The 19556-nt window shown below is 39.5% G+C and overlaps 1 protein-coding gene across 15 annotated transcripts in view; it reads left to right on the top strand.

The window, feature by feature from the left end:
* The window catches only part of Sin3A (SIN3 transcription regulator family member A), an 84684-nt gene that overhangs the window by 47588 nt on the left and 17540 nt on the right, over positions 1 to 19556 (top strand). For 4 of the 15 annotated variants that reach the window (XM_073989183.1, XM_073989195.1, XM_073989184.1 and 1 more), the window contains exons 2-8: positions 550 to 1791; positions 2948 to 4155; positions 4362 to 6079; positions 6800 to 7112; positions 7189 to 7332; positions 7402 to 7636; positions 14366 to 15282. In XM_073989183.1, the coding sequence (XP_073845284.1) occupies positions 1230 to 1791; positions 2948 to 4155; positions 4362 to 6079; positions 6800 to 7112; positions 7189 to 7332; positions 7402 to 7636; positions 14366 to 15282 (5097 nt within the window). In that variant the 5' untranslated portion in view covers positions 550 to 1229. The remainder of the gene's footprint in view (positions 1 to 549; positions 1792 to 2947; positions 4156 to 4361; positions 6080 to 6799; positions 7113 to 7188; positions 7333 to 7401; positions 7637 to 14365; positions 15283 to 19556) is intronic. The other 11 variants (XM_073989189.1, XM_073989197.1, XM_073989190.1 and 8 more) reach the window with 3 other exon arrangements.

Genomic DNA, 19556 nt, shown 5'->3' on the forward strand with positions numbered 1-19556 from the left:
CACCTCTCCGATCGGGCTGAAATTTTTACCATATGTAGTCCTTGGGACCCTGATCACGACTATATATATCTTTCCCGGGGGAACTCCTTCCGAAAAGCTTTATATTGTTGTAATCAGAAGCAAAAGTCGTGATAGCAAGCAAAGTACTCACCACGAGTTTTAAAATGATACCCATATTGCCCAAGTAAAAATAGTAAAATGTCAAGACCCATATCTCGGGAAGTATGTACTTCCCCCGGAAAAATTATATATCGTTGTGTTCAGGGTCCCAAGGACTAACTATGGTGAACATTTCAGCCCGATCCTAGAGCTGTCCATAAATAAAGTAATGGTGTTAAAGTAGGACTTTCCCGAAATGTCAAGACCCATATCTCGGGAAGTATGGACTTCCCCCTGGAAAGATACATATAATTGTGATCAGGGTCCCAAGGACTACCTATGGTGAATGATTTAAAACTTTCTCCTAAGCCTAACTATAACTTTATCCTCCTAGCATATTAAAACAAAATTATATTAATCTTTTTTTTTCTCTCTTTCCATCTTTTTCAGTGTCATCAAGGAATCATTCCTCTGAAATAAACTCAACAAAAGTCAAAAGACAACAAACAGCAAAAAGTCAACGCATCGTGAATGTGAAAATAGAGACAAACAATAAAAACAATTGTCTCTTAAATACTAAAGATATTTGCCAAAGCAAAACCAACAAAAAAACTATTAAAAATATTATACACTATTTAAAAAGTGTAAAATGCATAAAAATCCAATGAGAAAACGACGTAATTATAACTTACACAAATTAAAAGTCTACCAGCAACAGCATCGTGAAGAAAACGAAGAACAGCAGCAACAGCTATTACTAGAAGAAGCGAAGACGTTAAAAGTAAATCGAACAAAATTTGACAAACGATACAAACGTTAGAAGAGGAGAACAAGAAGAAGAAGACGTGTTTGTGTGTCGTTGTCCATAATTTATTCGAATTTCTGGAAAAATAAAAAACAAAAAAACACAAGAAAGAAAGCTAATAAAACGCGAAAATCACAAAGACCACAACCACCTAAAAAGGATCATTCACTTACTGCACTCAAAAATAATACATAAATAATCGCTGCTGCAAGCCAAGCCTAAACTTCTCAACGTTAAATAAAGCAGAGAAGAAGGCAGTAGTTGTACACTTTTTTTCTAAGAACCCAGGGCTTTAAGTAAATCTACAAAAGTGAAACCATTAAAAATGATGAAACGTACTCGTGAAGAAGTACAATATGGTGCACGGCCTGGACCAGGTGGAGTTGGTGGGAGTGGTGGTGGAGGAGGTGGTGGTGGTGGCGGCGGAGGTGTAGCCGTTGGCAATGTTGTTACCGGTGGCACAGCCAGTGTAACAACTGGTGCTATTAACATTGGCACCGTAGTACCAGGTTCCCACGTCACTACCGGTGGCGGTCCCACTGCATTAACTGTTGGTTTGGGTACTGGCAATATAACAACAGCCGGGTCTATTGCTCATCATCGTATTTTAACACCTCAACATGGTGGTGGCCAAACAATTACCTATTTACCATCAAATGCCCCAGTATCGGCTACCAATTTGAAGACATCAGCTGCGGGTATTGTTGCTGATAGTAGTGGTGGAAATGCAGATGGCAATACGACCACGGTTACGGGAGGAATTGGTGGTCGCATAACACAAATTGGTGGCAATACTGTGGTATCAACTGGAGGCAGCGGTGGCCCCATTGGTGCTGGGGGTAATCCTAACACAGTTGTCCAACAACAAACTGTACAATATTCAACTTGTAAGTATATTTTTTAACAATACCTACATTTTTAAGTAATTGCACTGGGCTAGCCAAGATTTTAAAGGTTACATCTGCAGATATTGTGTGAAATTTTGTTCCCAAAAGGAAGTTATAGGAGGTTATCATGAACGGCAATTCCCCCGTGAATTTTTTCACTTTCTCCCTTAAGTTGCAACGGCGGAAAGACAAAACTCACGGGGAGATTTCATTCATGATACCCCCCAATGTCTACTTTAAGGGGATGTCTTCTTTCGAGATCTCATTTCCAGATTAGTTGAGTTTACATCTTGTGAATTACGCTATCTTTCAATGGAATTTGGAATTCAAAGCCATCAGAATGCTACCGGGTCAGCGAGTGGCACCTCAGACTTTCCTTTGGTAATAACAACTGCTAATATTTACTTAGGGATTTCCTTGTCAATGAAGGTGGTCCATGGCCACCATTTGTAGGTTGATTCTACTGACACTGATTTTAAAGTTTTCCTTGGCTTGATAGTCAAGGCCAATACTTAATTGCCACCTCAGTCAATTCTGTAAGAACGGCACGACTTTTTGATATGTTAATGAAGCCGCCATAAAGAATAAATCTCCCTGGCTTCTTTCTTGGTTAGGTGATGTTTGCATTGTGTCTGCACCATTTTGAACCTGACCCTTCATATGGTATTATGTGTGCCTGATCATAGGTTTTTTTAAGATAACATTCCTGAGACTTGGTAGTATCCAGATACGTCTTCTTGGGTGATTAATAAGCGCCCTTATAAAATCGAATACTTTGTTTCTAAGCGAATTGGTACTCCTTTTTACCTGAAGACAAAGGGTTTTCAAACATCATCTTATGTGAGGGATTCATTGTTGTAGTATCGGACTGCATTGAAGCCGGTTTTTCATGTAGATTTCTTCGTACTTTGCGAGGCTTCATCTTGGATGAGATACATCGATACCAGAGTAGAGCAGATGATGTATTCAAAGAGGAAAATACATACACAATGACCTTTTTAAAAGTTCCTTCTATTTTGAGATCCTGATTTTTTTTTTAGAGTCAGCCAATAAAGGCTTAAATTTTTTGCCTGAGCCAATAAATAGGTCCAGTGCATTTACTTTTACCTCTCCAAATCATACATTAATAATAACCCTTTTTTCTTTTTTGTTATAGCCTACAATGTATCTTCCATACCAACTGGTGGTACACTCAAAACTGGACCAGATGGTGCGGTACAAATTCATGTAACTGGTGGTGCCGCAGGAGCTGTTCCCATTGTTGCCAATCCCACAGTGCCACAAACAACAAATTCAGTGCGACAACGTACCATAAGTGGCACTCAAAGCAGTAACATCTCATCATCGTCCCAGACCATGGTGCAACAAACTTCAGCACAGAGTAGTAGTGGTGGCGGTGGTGCACAAATATCAACAGGACCATCATCGGCCCCTCAACCTGGACAACCGGGAGCACCACCACGTCTCAAAGTAGAAGATGCTCTCAGCTATTTGGACCAGGTCAAATTTCAGTATGCCGACCAACCACAAATCTATAATAATTTCCTCGATATCATGAAAGAATTCAAATCGCATTGCATCGATACACCCGGTGTTATACAGCGGGTCTCAACACTGTTCAAAGGTCATACAGAGCTAATATATGGATTCAATATGTTTTTGCCGCCAGGCTATAAAATCGAAATACATTCAGATGAATTGGGTTGTTCAGTTCCAGTGGTATCGATGCCATCACCACCTGGCTCAGCGCCAGGAAGTGGCACCACCGTACATGCTGTTTCGGGTACCACCATGACAATTGGTCATAAAATTGGCAGTAATGCAGCAGGAGGAGGGCCATCAGTACATCAAATGCCAACAGCCACAGCTGCTGGTGCTGTCAATCTAATGACACATGGTGGCACATCATTGCCACAGACAACGATCCATGCCTTACAGCCACCATCAGTGGCTCAACAATCTCCAAATCCAGCTGCGGCAGCTGGTGGTCATACACCAACTCATGTTCCGCCACATGCTAGTGCCTCGCCAGCTCCAGCCCAGGTGACAGTGGCATCAGTTAATGCCGGGGCGCCACCATCGAATATGCCACAGAATTATTCACGAGACCGTGATCGAGGAGTAACAATGTCCGCTGCTAACTTACCGCCAACGGCTGGTGGCATGGTTGTTGGTGGCCCTCCCACGCCAAATTCCCTAAACGATTTAAGTCCACAGACTGGAGCACAAGGACATCATAATCTGCATCATATATCACAGGCCCACCAGTCGATGATGATGGGTGAAACAGCGCCCACACCGGGAGCAGCACCTCAGCAACCAGTCGAATTCAACCATGCCATAACCTATGTTAATAAAATAAAGGTGAGTATTTTGTGGATATTTTTACTGAAGACTTGTCTATATTTGGCCAAAAATATGCAAAAAAATTTAAATAAATTCCCACGTTCAGTCTTTGATAAATGAATGACTCTGAAAGAATTTGATCCTTTTGACTTTGGCCAATTATAGTACAATACTCGAAAAAGACCATCTTTTGCTAAACATTTCCATTTCTTTCTCTTTTGCAGAATCGTTTCCAAAATCAACCCGAAAAGTACAAAAAATTCCTCGAAATTTTACACACCTATCAGAAGGAGCAGAAAGTCATCAAAGAAGGCTCAACGGGTGTCAACCAAGGCAAAACTTTGACCGAACAAGAAGTCTATACCCAAGTGGCAAAACTTTTCGGACAAGATGAAGATTTGTTACGTGAATTTGGCCAATTTTTACCAGATGCCACCAATCACCAGGCTCAACAGTATATGACAAAGTCACACAATGATCATAAGAGGGCCACAACGACAGCATTAAGTGGCGGAGCCCATATAACAATGTCACCGGCTGGTGGTGGCGGTGCAGCCCCAGCCACTGGTTCACCATTGCATTTGAATAGTGGTGCCACATTGTCACAAATAACTACAACAGCTCATGCCGCAGCTTTGGCTGCTGTCAATACGAGTGTTAGCCTCAAATCTGCTTATAATAACTCCCAACAAAATCATGTAATTAGCAGTGGTGGTGTGGCACGAGGAAATGAACCGGGTGGTGGTGTTGGACCACCAGGTAGTGTTGGTTCCAGTGCTGGCGGCGGTGGTGACATACTCTATGATAAAGATTATCGCGGAAATGTCCACGTTAATGTACACCATCAAGGTGGTGGTGGAGCACATCATTTATCTGGCGGCAATACAGCTTCCTGTAATATACGTGGCGGATCTTATGATTCCAAAGATTCACATCGTAGCAATCATCATGCATCTGTGGTAACGGGATCACAAAAATATCTCTCCCATCATCATGGCCATAATCAAGCGGGACAAGCTAATATGGGTAGTGGTGGTGGTGTTCATAATATGAGCAACATGAGCAGTAATGTTTCGAAGAAATCGCCAAGTTATGGTGGTTTGCCATCCGCCATGCCTCCAGGCAGTGGAATGCCACCACATCTGCAAGGCGGTTCCCCAAATGTTTCCAGTTTAAATTACGCTCCCTCACCTGGTGGTAATGCCTCCTATCACAATCAAATGTCCCATACCCCTGGTTCTCGAAGGCATGCCGACGACATGAGTGGCGGTGTAGGTGGAGGTTTGGGTGTGCCACCAACAAAACGACACAAACCCATATGCAGGGATATTTCCTTTTCGGAAGCATCGCGCAAATGTAGCATCCAAGATGCTGCCTTCTTTGATAAGGTGCGCAAATCGTTACGCAATCCCGAGGTCTATGATAACTTTTTGCGCTGCCTCACCTTGTACACCCAAGAAATTGTTTCTAAGACTGAACTTTTAACACTGGTTACACCGTTCCTTAGTAAATTTCCCGAACTGTTTCGATGGTTTACGGACTTTTTGGGTCCGCCTGTATCACAGGTGACCGGATCAAATTGTGGTCTCACCGGTAGCCATTCCGAAGGTATTCCTCTGCAAGCGGCGCAACGTCATAGCGGTGGTGGTGTAAATAGTAACTCTGGTTCAGCAACGCATGGCGGCAGCGGATTAGGTGGTGAACGTCAAAATAATTTGCAAAATACCGATCATCACCAGGAGATTGATTTGGCCTCCTGTAAACGTCTGGGTGCTTCCTATTGCGCCCTGCCTCAGTCGACAATACCCAAAAAGTGTTCGGGACGAACGCCACTATGTCGAGAAGTGCTTAACGATAAATGGGTATCATTCCCCACCTGGGCCAGTGAAGATTCAACATTTGTTACGTCGCGTAAAACACAATTTGAGGAGACAATTTACAGGTTTGTTTTGTTTTTTGTTTTATTTGCTCTTTTGTTGTTGTTGTAAGACTTTTGGTTAGATTTTTTGACTTTTTGTTTTCCCGTAAAGTAGCCGTTGTTAGGCTATAAACACTCACCTCTCACTTCACGCCTCAGTCATTTTGTTCACCCCATTAACGCTTATTTTTCGTGTATTTTATGGACATACTAGGGTATACTCTTCTTTTTAAATACCCCAATGAATATTAGCCCCAAGAAATTCGCAAAAAATATGAGTAAATGCGGTGAACAAAATGCTTGAGGAGAAGTATGTCTCAGAACATACCCGATAAGTTCATGATTTTGTGGTCTTTTTTTCTTCTAAAGAATTTTTAAACCCTTCACAAACAGCCTTAGGCAAAAACAGTTTGGATTTCCAAAATTTACCGAAAAAAGATTTATTTCATTGTGGTCATGACATCCCCAGAAGAAACATCCTAGATAATTAAGATATAAGCCTAAACAAAACCTATAAAATTAACGAAATTTTTTGGCCTTAAAAAATGTTCTTAAGAAAAATTTACAATTATAACTCCTTCTTTTTGTCCGCTTATCGTGACTTAACTCCGCCCCAGAAAGAGGATGAATTTTATATAGAAACCAACTTCCTCCGCCATAGACATGTAACATTTAGTCTTAGAAAATAACATTTCTTATAATTTCTTTTAAAAAATCATTAAAACAAAAAATTCTAAATGAAAGGAATATTCACAGAACTGAGGATGAACGTTTCGAACTGGATGTGGTGATCGAAACAAACAGTGCAACAATACGTGTCTTGGAAGGTGTACAAAAGAAAATGTCACGCATGTCCCCAGAAGATTTGGCCCGCTATCATTTGGATGATTATTTGGGTGGTACGTCGCAGACCATACATCAGAGAGCCATATATCGAATATATGGTGAAAAGGCAGGTGAAATAATACAAGGTCTTAAAAAGAATCCCTCTGTTGCCGTGCCCATTGTCTTGAAAAGACTAAAGGTTAAGGAGGAAGAATGGAGGAAAGCCCAAAAGGTATGCGCTATTGCAAATTCTCCATAATCCTTTTTCTTTTCAATACTCACCCCGTTTGTTTTTCTTTTTATTTCAGAGTTTCAATATACAATGGCGTGAACAAAATGAAAAGTATTATTTGAAATCTTTGGATCATCAATCCATTAACTTCAAACCCAATGACATGAAAGCTCTACGTTCGAAAAGTCTTTTCAATGAAATTGAAACTCTTTACGATGAGGTAAGCAGACAATGAATGAAATGTTTCTCTTGGAATCTTTCTAATCTCTGTTCCGTTCCCTTTTTCCAGCGTCATGATCAGGAAGATGAAAATGGCGAACCCATAACCGGTCCACATTTAGTCTTACCCTACAAAGATAAAACCATATTGGATGATGCAGCTAATCTCCTAATACATCATGTAAAGCGTCAAACGGGCATACAAAAACAAGAGAAAACCAAAATCAAACATATTCTCCGTCAATTTGTACCCGATTTATTCTTTTCAACACGGCAACCTTTAAGTGATGATGAACGAGAAGATGGTAAGTGGTTAAAGAAGACTATATTTGCATTCTTTTAAATTTGTTAATTTTTTTTCATATAAAAATTATTGACTAACCATTAAAATGTGTGTGTGAGTGTGTGCGCATGCTGCTCATAATGTTTCTTGCCACGATGACCAGTTTTATGTTGAAAGATGCATGAGTTTGCTTCTACAGAAGTCCCAATTCAGAAAGATTGTCTTCTAGGCTAGCATGAAAAGAAAGGCAGAAGATTATAAAACCACCTGTACTAATAAGTATGCTCGATGAATGTCTCTTCTAGAAAAGTTCATCCTCGATGAATATTTCTTCTGGAAAAGTTCATTCTCGATTATTTTTCCATTCAGAAAATTTCATTAAGGGATTTTCCTTTCAAAAAAGTTTATCCTTGATATTTATACCCTATACCACAATGTGGAAAAGGGTATAATAAGTTTGTTTTCCCAAAAATTCATGTAACGCCGCGAAATATTCGTCGTAGACCCCTCATGTGGTATACCAAACTTCATATCTCGACGAGATAAAGCGATTTAGCGATGTGTGTCCGTCCGTCCGTCCGTCTGTCCGTCCATTAAAAATTGTAATCAAGCTAGAGGCCGCAATTATGGACCGATTGTCACGAAATTTAGTATGGAGGTCGGGTTTGGACCAGAATAGAACTGATTAGTTTTTGGCGATGATCGTGAAATGTTAAAGGGATGAAATGGACCAAAAACAAAATTTTTGCTCGATTTTGTAGCCGCTCTGTAGGTCGCAATAATAGTCCGATCGGCGCGAAATTTTAAACGTAGTTTTGGTTTGAGATGAAGAAGTAGCGTGCAAGTCAACGGTATGATCGGATAATATTTAGCGGGTTAAATTGATCAAAACTTTTGTGTGAAAATTGGTAAAATTTCTAATGCACATCTTATAACAGCTAGCCCGGAAAGCTAGTGCACAGGGATAGTGGTATAGGGTATCACATGGTCGGCCCCGTCCGACTATTGTCTGTTCTTACTTGTTTTTCCTTTAGAAAATGTTCCTCGGTGAATTTTGTTTTAAACAGTTCATCCTCGTTGGATTGTTCTTTTTGAAAAGTTCATCCTGCATTAATTTTACATTCACAAAAGTTCATCCGCGATGATTTTTTGCTGTTAGTTTATCCTCGATAAATTTTTCTTTCAGAGAAGTTCGTCTTCAAGAATTTTACATTCAGTAAAGTTCATCCTTGATGATTTTTTTCTCTCAGAAAATTTTGAAAATTTTTTAGAAAATGTTCCTCGATACATTTTGTTGTAGAAAAGTTTATCCTCGATGAATTTTTCCTTCAGAATAGTTCATTCTGGATAATAGTTCATCCTTCATGTATTTTGCTTTTAGAAAAGTTCATCCTTATTGATTTTTTTTTTTGTCGAAAAATGTATCCTAGGTGAACTATGCTTTATGGAAAAATTTATCCTCAATGAATGTTTCTTTTCGAAAGTTTTCGATGAATTTTTCTTTCAGAAAAGTTCATCCGTTATGATTTTTTTCCTCAGAAAGTGTTCCTCGATGAATTTTATTTTCGAAAAGTTCATCCTGGATGATTTTTTACTTTTTGCAAAGTTCATCCGCGATGAATTTAACCTTCAGAAAAGTTCATTCGAGATGAATTTTTCTTTCAGGAACGTTGATCATTTCCTTCAGAAAAGTGTATCCTTTTAAAAAGTTCATCCTCCATGCATTATTCATTTAGAAAAGTTCATCCTTAATGATTTTGTATAAAGGTTACCATCTATAAATTTTATTTTGGAAAATTTCATTCACAACAATTTTCATCATCGATGAATTTTTCTTAAAAATGTCGACGAACTTTTCTTAAAAATGTTCATACTCGATGAATTCTTCTTTAAAAAGTTCATCCTCGATAATTTTTTTTTTTTTTTAGAAAAGTTTATCCTCGACGAAATTCTCTTTTAGAAAAGTTTATCCTCGAAGAATTTCTCTTTTAGAAAAATTCATCCTCGATCATTTTTTATACCCTCAGCCTTTAGGCTAAGGAGGGTATAAACACTTTGATACGACGAAAATGTGCCTAATCGAAATAATGGTTTTAGACCCTAAGTATGTTTGTGTTTCAGACAATTTGGAGTCGATCTAGCCATGTCCGTCCGTCTGTCTGTCTGTCTGGCTGGCTGGTGTGGTGGTGTTCGGAAAATTTGTGGGCATGATAACTCTTGAAAGAAGTAACCGATCTGATCCATACTTTGCACATCGTGAAATTTCTACCAGATTTAGATGAGGTTCCAATATGGACTCAATCGGTCTGCTCTTTCGGGTACCTCCCACACAAAATTTCGGATAAGTTCAGATTAGGACCTGCTCTCGAATCGCTGTGATTTTCGTTGCAACAACTTGCATTCACTGCCCCCCATACGACGGTACAAGTTTCATCAGGGGCAAGACCATACTTCCTGAGAAAATAGCCTAAAAGATGCAGAAAACCCCTATGACACCGTGTGTAGTGGGTGGAGCGCAAGATAACTCTCGAAGGATCTGCCGATTCGGTCCAAAATTTGGCATTCGTAATATTTTGTCCAAACGTACTTTAAATACGAAGATAAGCCATATCGGTCCACTCCTTCAGGCACCTCCCCCACAAAAGTTCAAAAATGTTCGGAAAAATTGTGCGCATGATAACTCTTGAAGGGAGTAACCGATTTGGTCCATACTTTGCCCATCGTGAAATGTATACAAGACTTAGATAAGGTTTCAATATGGACTCAATCGGTCCACTCCTTCAGGTACCTCCCACACAAAATTTCGGATATGTTCAGATTAGGACCTGCTCTCGAAACGCTTTAATTTTTGTTTTAGCAACTTGTATTCACTGCCCCCCATACGACGGTACAAGTTTCATCAGGGGCAAGTCCATACTTCCTGAGAAAATAGCCTGAAAGTTGCACAAAGCCCCTACGACACCGTGTGAGGTGGTTGTAATGCAAGATAACTCCAGAACGGATCTGCCGATTCGGTCCAAAATTTGGCCTTCGTAATATTTTGTCCAAACATAGTTTAAGTTGGAAGATAAACCATATCAGTCCACTCCTTCAGGTACCTTTCCCTCAAAAGTTCAAAAATGTTCGGAAAAATTGTGCGCATGATAACTCTTGAAGGGAGTGACCGATGTAATCCATACTTTGCACATCCTAATATATCTACTAGATATAGATCAGGTTCGAATATGGACTATATTTGTCTGCTCCTTCTAGTACCTCTCACACAAATTTTCGGATAAGTTCACTTAAAGACCTGCTCTCGAATCACTTTGATTTTTGTTGAAGCAACTTGCATTCGCTACCTCCATTACGACGGTAAAAGTTTTTTCAGGGGCAAGTCCATATTTCTTGGGAAAAAAGCCCGAAAGGTGTAAAAAACCCCTATCTCACCACATGTGGCGGTCGGAGAGCACGATAACCGGTTTGGTCCAACATTTGGTCTTCGTCATATTATATCCAAACTTAGTTTCATGGGGCAAAACCAGTCCACAACTTCCGGTACTTCTCCTCAATATTTAAAAAATTTCACTAGGTCCAAATTTTGGATCTCCTAATATTTTGTCCAAATTTAGTTTAACTTCTAAAATGGTCTATATCGGTCCTCCCAAAGGGTACCTCACCACAAAAATTTTTCAGTTTATTCCTAATCCACATTTTTGTCGGCAAGTTCAAGTGTCGAAAAAGGGCCACAAAATTCTGAAGAGACCTTAAATACATTCGATCTGTCCGTAGGTGAAAGTTTCACTTCACATTGGCTGAGGGTATATATCTGTCGGCAAAGCCGACTGACACTTTTTTACTTGTTCTTTCTGTCCTTCAGATATGGTGGAAATTGATATAGAAAAGTTTTCTTTTCTGGATAAATTTTCTAATAGAAAAGTTCATTCTGTATGAATGTTTTTTTAGAAAATGCAACCTGGACGAACTTTACTTTAGAAAAGTTTAACCTGGACCAATTTTTTTTTTGGTATAATTTATATTTTTCTTAGAGAAACACTTATTCTTGATGAATTTTCTATTAGTAAAGATCGTTCATCTTTGATTAACTTTTTTTTTTAGAAAAAATCATTTTTAATGATTTTTCTTATCGAAAATTACCTCGTGGTCAATTTCAATTTAGAAAAGTTCATATTGGTAGGGATTTTCTTTATGAATGAAATTTTATAGATTAGTTCATATTGGGAAAAATGTTCATCCCACGTACATAAATATTATTACTGAAATTTCATTCAGATTGGGCACTCTTTTGGGAATATTTGGGCTTATTAAATGTCGTTTAGGGGCACCTCTCGGATCGGTCCGAAATTTTTACCATAGGTAGTACTTGGGACCCTGATTCCAACGATATATAATTTTCCGAGGGGAAGTCCATACTTCCCGTGATATGGGTCTGGACATTTCGGAAATTTCGTACTGTCACACCTTTAGGTTGTTTATGGGCACCTTTCGGATCGGACTGAAATTTTTTACACTAGATAGCCATTGGCATCCTGATTACAACGATATATAATTTTCCGGGGGAAGTCCATACTTCCCGAGATATGGGTCTTGACATTTCGGAAATTTCGTACTTTCACACCTTTAGGTTGTTTAGGGGCACCTCTCGGATCGGGCTGACATTTTTACAGTAGATAGTCCTTAGCATCCTCAATACAACGATATATAATTTTCCGGGGGGAAGTCCATACTTCCCGAGATATGGGTCTTGACATTTTACAATTCTAACGTGGGCAATATGGGCATCGTTTTAAAGCTTATGGAGAGTACTTTTATGTACGCGACCTATTTTTACACCTGTTTATAGGAGAATGTATTAAATTCCTATTCAAAGCCGGCTACTTAAGGTAAGGTCACATTAGGCAAATATTTGCTCCAGCGACCAGCAGTGTGCGCTTACTAAGATCAAGTGAGCGTAAATAATGCATTGAAATTTATGCTCACTTGCTCTCAGTAAGCGCACACTGCTGGTCGCTGGAGCAAATATTTGCCTAATGTGACCTTACCTTTAGGAAACTTTAAATTTACAAGAAAGTTTTGTTTGCGTAGCCCACTTTTGTCCCTGTCCATAGGAGAAAATTTTAAATCCCCGGCCGAAGGCCGGCTATTTAGGAACACTTTCAATTTAAAAGAGAGTTTTGATCGCGTAGCCCACTTTTATCCCTGTCCATAGGAGAAAGCCTTAAATCCCCGGCCGAAGGCCAGCTACTTAAGAACACTTTCAATTTAAAAGAGTGTTTTGATCGTGTAGCCCAATAATAACTTAAAAAATTATTATTAGAAAATCTAATTACCATTATTAATTATGGGGGGCATTGGAAAGCACTCTTCGTCAGCTTTAAAACGAGTCCCATATTGCATAGGTTTTAAAAATAATGGTGATAAAAGTAAAAAAGTCAAGACCCATATCTCGGGAAGTACGGACTTCCCCACGAAAAACTATATATCGTTGTGTTCAGGATGCCAATGGCTATCTAGTGTAAAAAATTTCAGTCCGATCCGAGAGGTGCCCATAAACAACCTAAAGGTGTTACAAGTACGAAATCTCCGAAATGTCAAGACCCATATCTCAGGAAGTATGGACTTCTCCCCGGAAAACTATATATCGTTGTGTTCAGGATGCCAATGGCTATCTAGTGTAAAAAATTTCAGCCCGATCCTAGAGGTGCCCATAAACAACCTAAAGGTGTTACAAGTACGAAATCTCCGAAATGTCCAGACCCATATCTCGGGAAGTATGGACTTCCCCCCGGAAAATTATATATCGTTTGAATCGGGGTCCCAAGGGCTACCTATAGTAAAAATTTCGGACGGATCCGAGAGGTGCCCCTAAACGACACTTGTTCCAATATTTGTTCTGGATAAATTTTCACAGAGAAAAGTTCATTTGGAATAATACCCTGCAACAATTCATGAAAGATATTCCCTATTGAAAATGTTCACTCTATGCATTCAAACTGACTTTTTTGTTATAGAAGGCAATATACCTTCTGGACCGACGACCGACCACTCTTCTTGTGTGTGTTTGTATTAATACACAATAAAAATATGTATGTATGCCATTACTGCATACTTTGTAGTTAGTTTACCAATTTTTTTAAGGAAGATACAATTTCTGGCACGTGCACACACCCACCACACACGCTCAATCTTGTTGATGAATATGTATTTAGTAAAATTATTATTATTATATAATACTTTTAATGTTCACGTTAGTAATTTAGTATTTTTTGTTTTGTTCTTTTTTTTATTATTTTTTTATAAATTTACCAACATCATTTCCCGCTTAACCTCCTCCAAAATAAAAAAAACCTGGATCTTATGTATGGCTGCTTCTATTTTGTTTTGTTTGTGAAAAATATGTATGCAATTGCTCTGTACAACAACTTATCATCTGCCCGTTCTGTTTCCCGTCAACACCTTAATTTAACGACGCGTTCTTATGTTTATATATTTTTTGTTTATAACCCTACTCCTCCTCGTCAACCTCAACCTACCTCCTCCTCCTTCCTACTCGACTGCTGCGTATTGTGTGCTGCGCGCGTATGACATTTTCCTGACCTACATTTTCGAATTGCATGCATGCCTGCCGTCTCTTCATACTATCGGTCTTGTTCTCTTTTTCTTTCTCTTTCTATCTATACCACATCTCTCTCGCTCTCGTTTTTTTTTCTTCTGTTTCCCTGCTGTCTGGCTTTATTTTTTATCTCTCAAGTATTCCCGTTTTTAATAGATGATAACGACAAAATGGACGTTGATTCCACACCTTGCAAACAAGAAAACAAAAATAACAAAACAAATGTAACAACGTCGGCGTCATCATCGACAATAACTTCAACAAGCTCCTCCGCATCCACGTCCTGCTCCTCTTCCTCTGCTGTAGCAACATCTTTAATCTCCACAACAACAACTGCCGCAGCGGCAACAACGGCGTCTACAACATTATCATCAACAACGACGTCGTCGTCTGGTCTGCCCACCATTAAAACAGAAACGGAACCAATGGACACAAAAGAGAATATTGTACCTCCTCCAGCTTCAACTGTAATAAATAATACATTAGCGGGTTCAGCGGATCCAGCTGCAGCAGGTGGTAATGTCAACAATACAGCAAATAGTTCTTCCTTTGCATTATCAACGGCAGCGGCAGCAGCATCTTCTGCAACAAGCAATGACAAAAATCCCGATTCCAAAGGTGGTGGTGGTGGTGGGGGCAATGATACATCCAAAGAGTCAACGAATGCCTCCAATTTGTCAACTAGCATAGCATCAGGCAGTGATACCAATGCTGTTTCCAGTACATCATCGTCATCATCATCTGCGGCGACGGCGGCAAATTCAACAGATTTAAGTACAAATTTTGCAAATTGTGATTCCAAAACAAATCCAACATCATCATCAGCAGCAGAAACATCAGCTACAACAGCGTCGGCATCATCTGCCTCAAGTATAACAACAACTGCCCCAACGACCACAACAACATCAATAAATCCTTCATCTCCGCTGACATCAGCAAATGCAACAAATGTCCCGGTATCTGTGGATGGCATTAAAACTGAAATAAAACAAGAAGATGAAGAGATGCCCTCGACGGATATACCAGTACCACCGCATGCTATTAGCAAACATATGGTAAGTTGTAGATTTGAATTTTTTTAGGAGCCCCTCCAGGCATAAATTGAATACTCTACCGAAAAAATCTGAAATCTGGCGAAAAAATCTGAAATGTCTACCACAGGTAGATCTTTACGTCCTGATTACAAAAATATAATTGTTGGGGGGAAGTTCATTCCTCCCGAGATATGGGTCTCTGAAGTTCCGAAAATTCCCTTGTTAAAGTAAGAAAAAAAATTAAATTAAAAAAATGTTGTTCCCTTACCCTAAATTGGCTCCAGTCCATAGAAAAAACTTACAATTAAAAAAAAAAAATCCGCCAGCTGGTAGAGTATTCAATTTCTTCCGCCCTCCATAAATGGGAGAAAATTTGCGTTTAGGGTGTTTTTTTATACTCTACAGTTAGGTTTATCAGGTTTAGTCGACGAAAATCTGGTTGAACTTTCCAGTGAAGTGACATAAATGTGGGTTCACAGGGATATTTTGGATTGTTTACCTTATTTGGATTGTTTACCTTTAATATTGTTGTATGCAGGTAACCAGGAAAGTTTAAGTGAGTTCTGCGTGATTTCAAGCAGGTTCTACTTTGTCTGATTTAATAAAAAGGTTCAGATGGTTTTCTAGAAGAGATCTAGAAGTTTTTATAGGCCTCCTTTAGGCCATTTCAACAAGTATTATATAGGGCCTTTCCAAAATTCTTCTGTAGATTTTAATATTGAAATTGAACAAGTAAAAAAGTATCAGTCGGCTTTGCCGACAGAGATATACCCTCAGCCTGTATATATTGAAACATTTTTTTTCCCAAAAAACGTATGTATTTAGGGGTTTTTATGGAAGTGGATCTCCAGCCACTACATATGGTGTCATAGGCGGTTTTTACACCCTTCAGGATGTTTGGTCAAGAAGTATGGACTTGCCCCTGAAAAAACGTTTGTCATCGTAATTGATTCAGCGAATGAAAGTTGCTTCAACAAAAATCAAAGTGATTCGATAGCAGGTCTTAAAGTGAACTTATCCAAAATTTTGTGTGGGAGGTACCGGATGGAGTGGACTAATGTAGTCCATATTTGAACCTGATCTATATCTAGTAAATATATTAGGATGTGTAAAGTATGGACCAATTCGGCCACTCCCTTCAAGATTTACCGTATGAACAAATTTTCCGAACATTTTTGAACTTTTGTGGGGGAGGTACGTGAAGGAGTGGGCCGATATGGCTTATCACAAAATAATACGAAGGCCAAATTACGAACCGAATCGGCAGATCCTTTCGAGAGTTATTTGAGCTTCAACAATTACACACGGCGTCACAGGGGTTTTTGTACTTTTCAGGCTATTTCCACAGGAAGTATGGACCTGCCCCTGATGAAGGTTGTACCGTCGTATGGGGGGAAGTGAATACAAGTTGCTACAACAAAAAACGAAGCGATTCAAGAACAGGTCCTAAACTGAACTCCGAAATTTTGTGTGGGAGGTACCCGAAGGAGTGAACCGATTGAGTCCATATTGGAACCTCATCTAAGTCTAGTATAAATTTCACAATGTGCAAAGTATGGACCAAATCGGTTACTCCAGGGCGCACAAATTTTCTGAACATTTTCAAACTTTTGTGGGGAGGTACCGGAAGGAGTGGACCGATATAACCCATCTTCGAACTTAAACTAAGTTTGGACGAAATATTGCGAAAGCCAAATTTTGAATCGAATCGGTTGATCCGTTCGAGAGTTATCGTGCGCTCCAGACAGACGGACGGACATTGCTCATTCGACTCCAAATTGTCTGAAACACATTTCGTCCAAACATACTTGGGGTCGAAAACCATTATTTCGATGAGGCACATTTTGCCCGTATGAAAGTGTATATAAATGCTGAGGGTATAAAAACAGAGGGTTTTCTACAAGATATCTATTTTTTCTATAGAAGTTTTTATAGGCCTCCTTTAGGTCATTTCAACATGGGCCTTTCCAAAAGTCTTCTGTAGATTTTAAAATCTTCCAAAAAAAATTCTATTAGGCATTCAAAAGGACTTTTTATATACCTTTCAGAAGGACTTTTATAGACCTTTCGAAAGGTCCTTTATAGACAATTCAAAAGGGTTCTATAGGACATTCCAAAAGGCATTTAGAGACTTTTCAAGGGGTCTTTAGAATAGCCAAAAGATCTTCCAATAAACGTTTCTTCTTTAGGACCTCTTAGAAGGTCTTCCTATATAACTTTCAGAAGATATACCTACCTATAGATTTTTAAAAAAGTCTTGAATTATTTTTCCTCTACGGTAATCGCCAAATGACTCGACTTCTTAATAGAATTCTTTACCAAGTTTGGATTGATAATCCTGGTAATCGGTGGGGGTGATATTTGTTAAACCTCCTTCGTGATGTCCTTATCTAGACCCAGATTCTTCAATTATTTACACCTAACCCCTATTACGGGTACTGTCAGGGCTGGTCTACAATAAGTCTATGGAAAGGTTTTATTCGAAGTATACAGTTCGATAGCATACAGTTCAGCGATATGCGTAGGCAGTAGCTATGCCGAATTTATTCTTCCTGAGGTGTGCCGCTGGGAAATGGGAAGCGCCTATTTTTATACCCTCAGCATTTATGCTAACGAGGGTATATACACTTTCATACGGGCAAAATGTGCCCCATCGAAATAATGGTTTTAGACCCCAAGTATGTTCGAAATGTGTTTCAGACAATTTGGAGTTGATTTAGCCATGTCCGTCTGTCTGTCTGCCTGTCTGTCTGGCTGGAGCGCACGATAACTCTCGAACGGATCAACCAATTCGGTCCAAAATTTGGCTTTCCTAATATTTTGTCCAAACTTAGTTTAAGTTCGAAGATGGGTTATATCGGTCCACTCCTTCCGGTACCTGCCCCACAAAAGATCGGAAATGTTCGGAAAATGTGTGCGCACGATAACGCTTGAAGAAAGTAACAGATTTGGTCCATACTTTGCACATCGTGAAATTTCTACCAGACTTAGACAAGGTTGCAATATGGACTCAATCGGTGCACTCCTTCGGGTACCTCCCACACAAAATTTCGCAAAAGTTTAGTTTAGGGCCTGCTCTCGAATCGCTTTGATTTTTGTTAGAGCAACTTGTATTCACTGCCCCCCATACGACGTTACAAGTTTCATCAGAGGCAAGTCCATACTTCCTGAGAAAATAGCCTGAAAGGTACAAAAAAACCCTATGACACCGTGTGTAGTGGTTGGAGCGCAAGATAACTCTCGAACGGATCTGCCGATTCGATCCAAAATGTGGCCTTTGTAATATTTTGTCCAAACATAGTTTAAGTTTGAAGATAAGCCATATCGGTCCACTCCTTCAGGTACCTCACCCACAAAATTTCAAAAATGTTCGGAAAAATTGTGCGTACGATAACTCTTGAAGGGAGTTATCGATTTGGTCCATACTTTGCACATCGTAAAATTTCTACCAGACTTAGATAGGGTTTCAATATGGACTCAATCGGTCCATTCCTTCGGGTACCTCCCACACAAAATTTCGGAAAAGTTTAGTTTAGGGCCTGCTCTCGAATCGCTTTGATTTTTGTTGGAGCAACTTATATTCACTGCCCCCCATACGATGGTACAAGTTTCTTCAGGGGCAAGTCCATACTTTCTGAGAAAATAGCATGAAAGGTGCAAAAACTCCTATGACACCGTGTGTAGTGGTTGGAGCGCAAGATAACTCTCGACCGTATCTGCCGATTCAGTCCAAAATGTGACCTTCGTAATATTTTGTGCAAACTTAGTTTAAGTTTGAAAATAAGCCCTACCGGTCCACTCCTTCAGGTACCTCCCCCACAAAAGTTCAAAAATATTCGGAAAAATTGTGCGTACGATAACTCTTGATGGGAGTGATTTGGTCCATACTTTACACATTCTAATATATCTACCAGGTATAGGTCAGGTTCGAGTATGGACTATATTTGTCCACTCCGTCGGGTACCTCTCACACAAAATTTCGGATAAGTTCACTTTAAGACCCTCTCTCGAATCACTTTGATTTTTTTTGAAGCTATTTGCATTCGCTACCTCCATTACGACGGTAAAAGTTTTTTCAGCGGCAAGTCCATATTTCTTGCGAAAACAGCCCGAAAGGTGTAAAAACCCCAAAGTCACCATATGTGGCGGTCGGAGAACACGATAACTCTCGAACTGTTGAACCGATTTTGTCAAACATTTGGTCTCCGTCATATTATATCCAAACTTAGTCACATGGGCAATACCGGTCCACAACTTTCGGTACTTCTCCCCAATATTTAAAAAATATCACTTTG

The sequence above is a fragment of the Musca autumnalis genome, unplaced genomic scaffold (genome assembly GCF_047663935.1).
Source record: "Musca autumnalis isolate F117 unplaced genomic scaffold, ASM4766393v1 scaffold_5, whole genome shotgun sequence".
In the NCBI taxonomy this organism is placed as follows: domain Eukaryota; kingdom Metazoa; phylum Arthropoda; class Insecta; order Diptera; family Muscidae; genus Musca; species Musca autumnalis.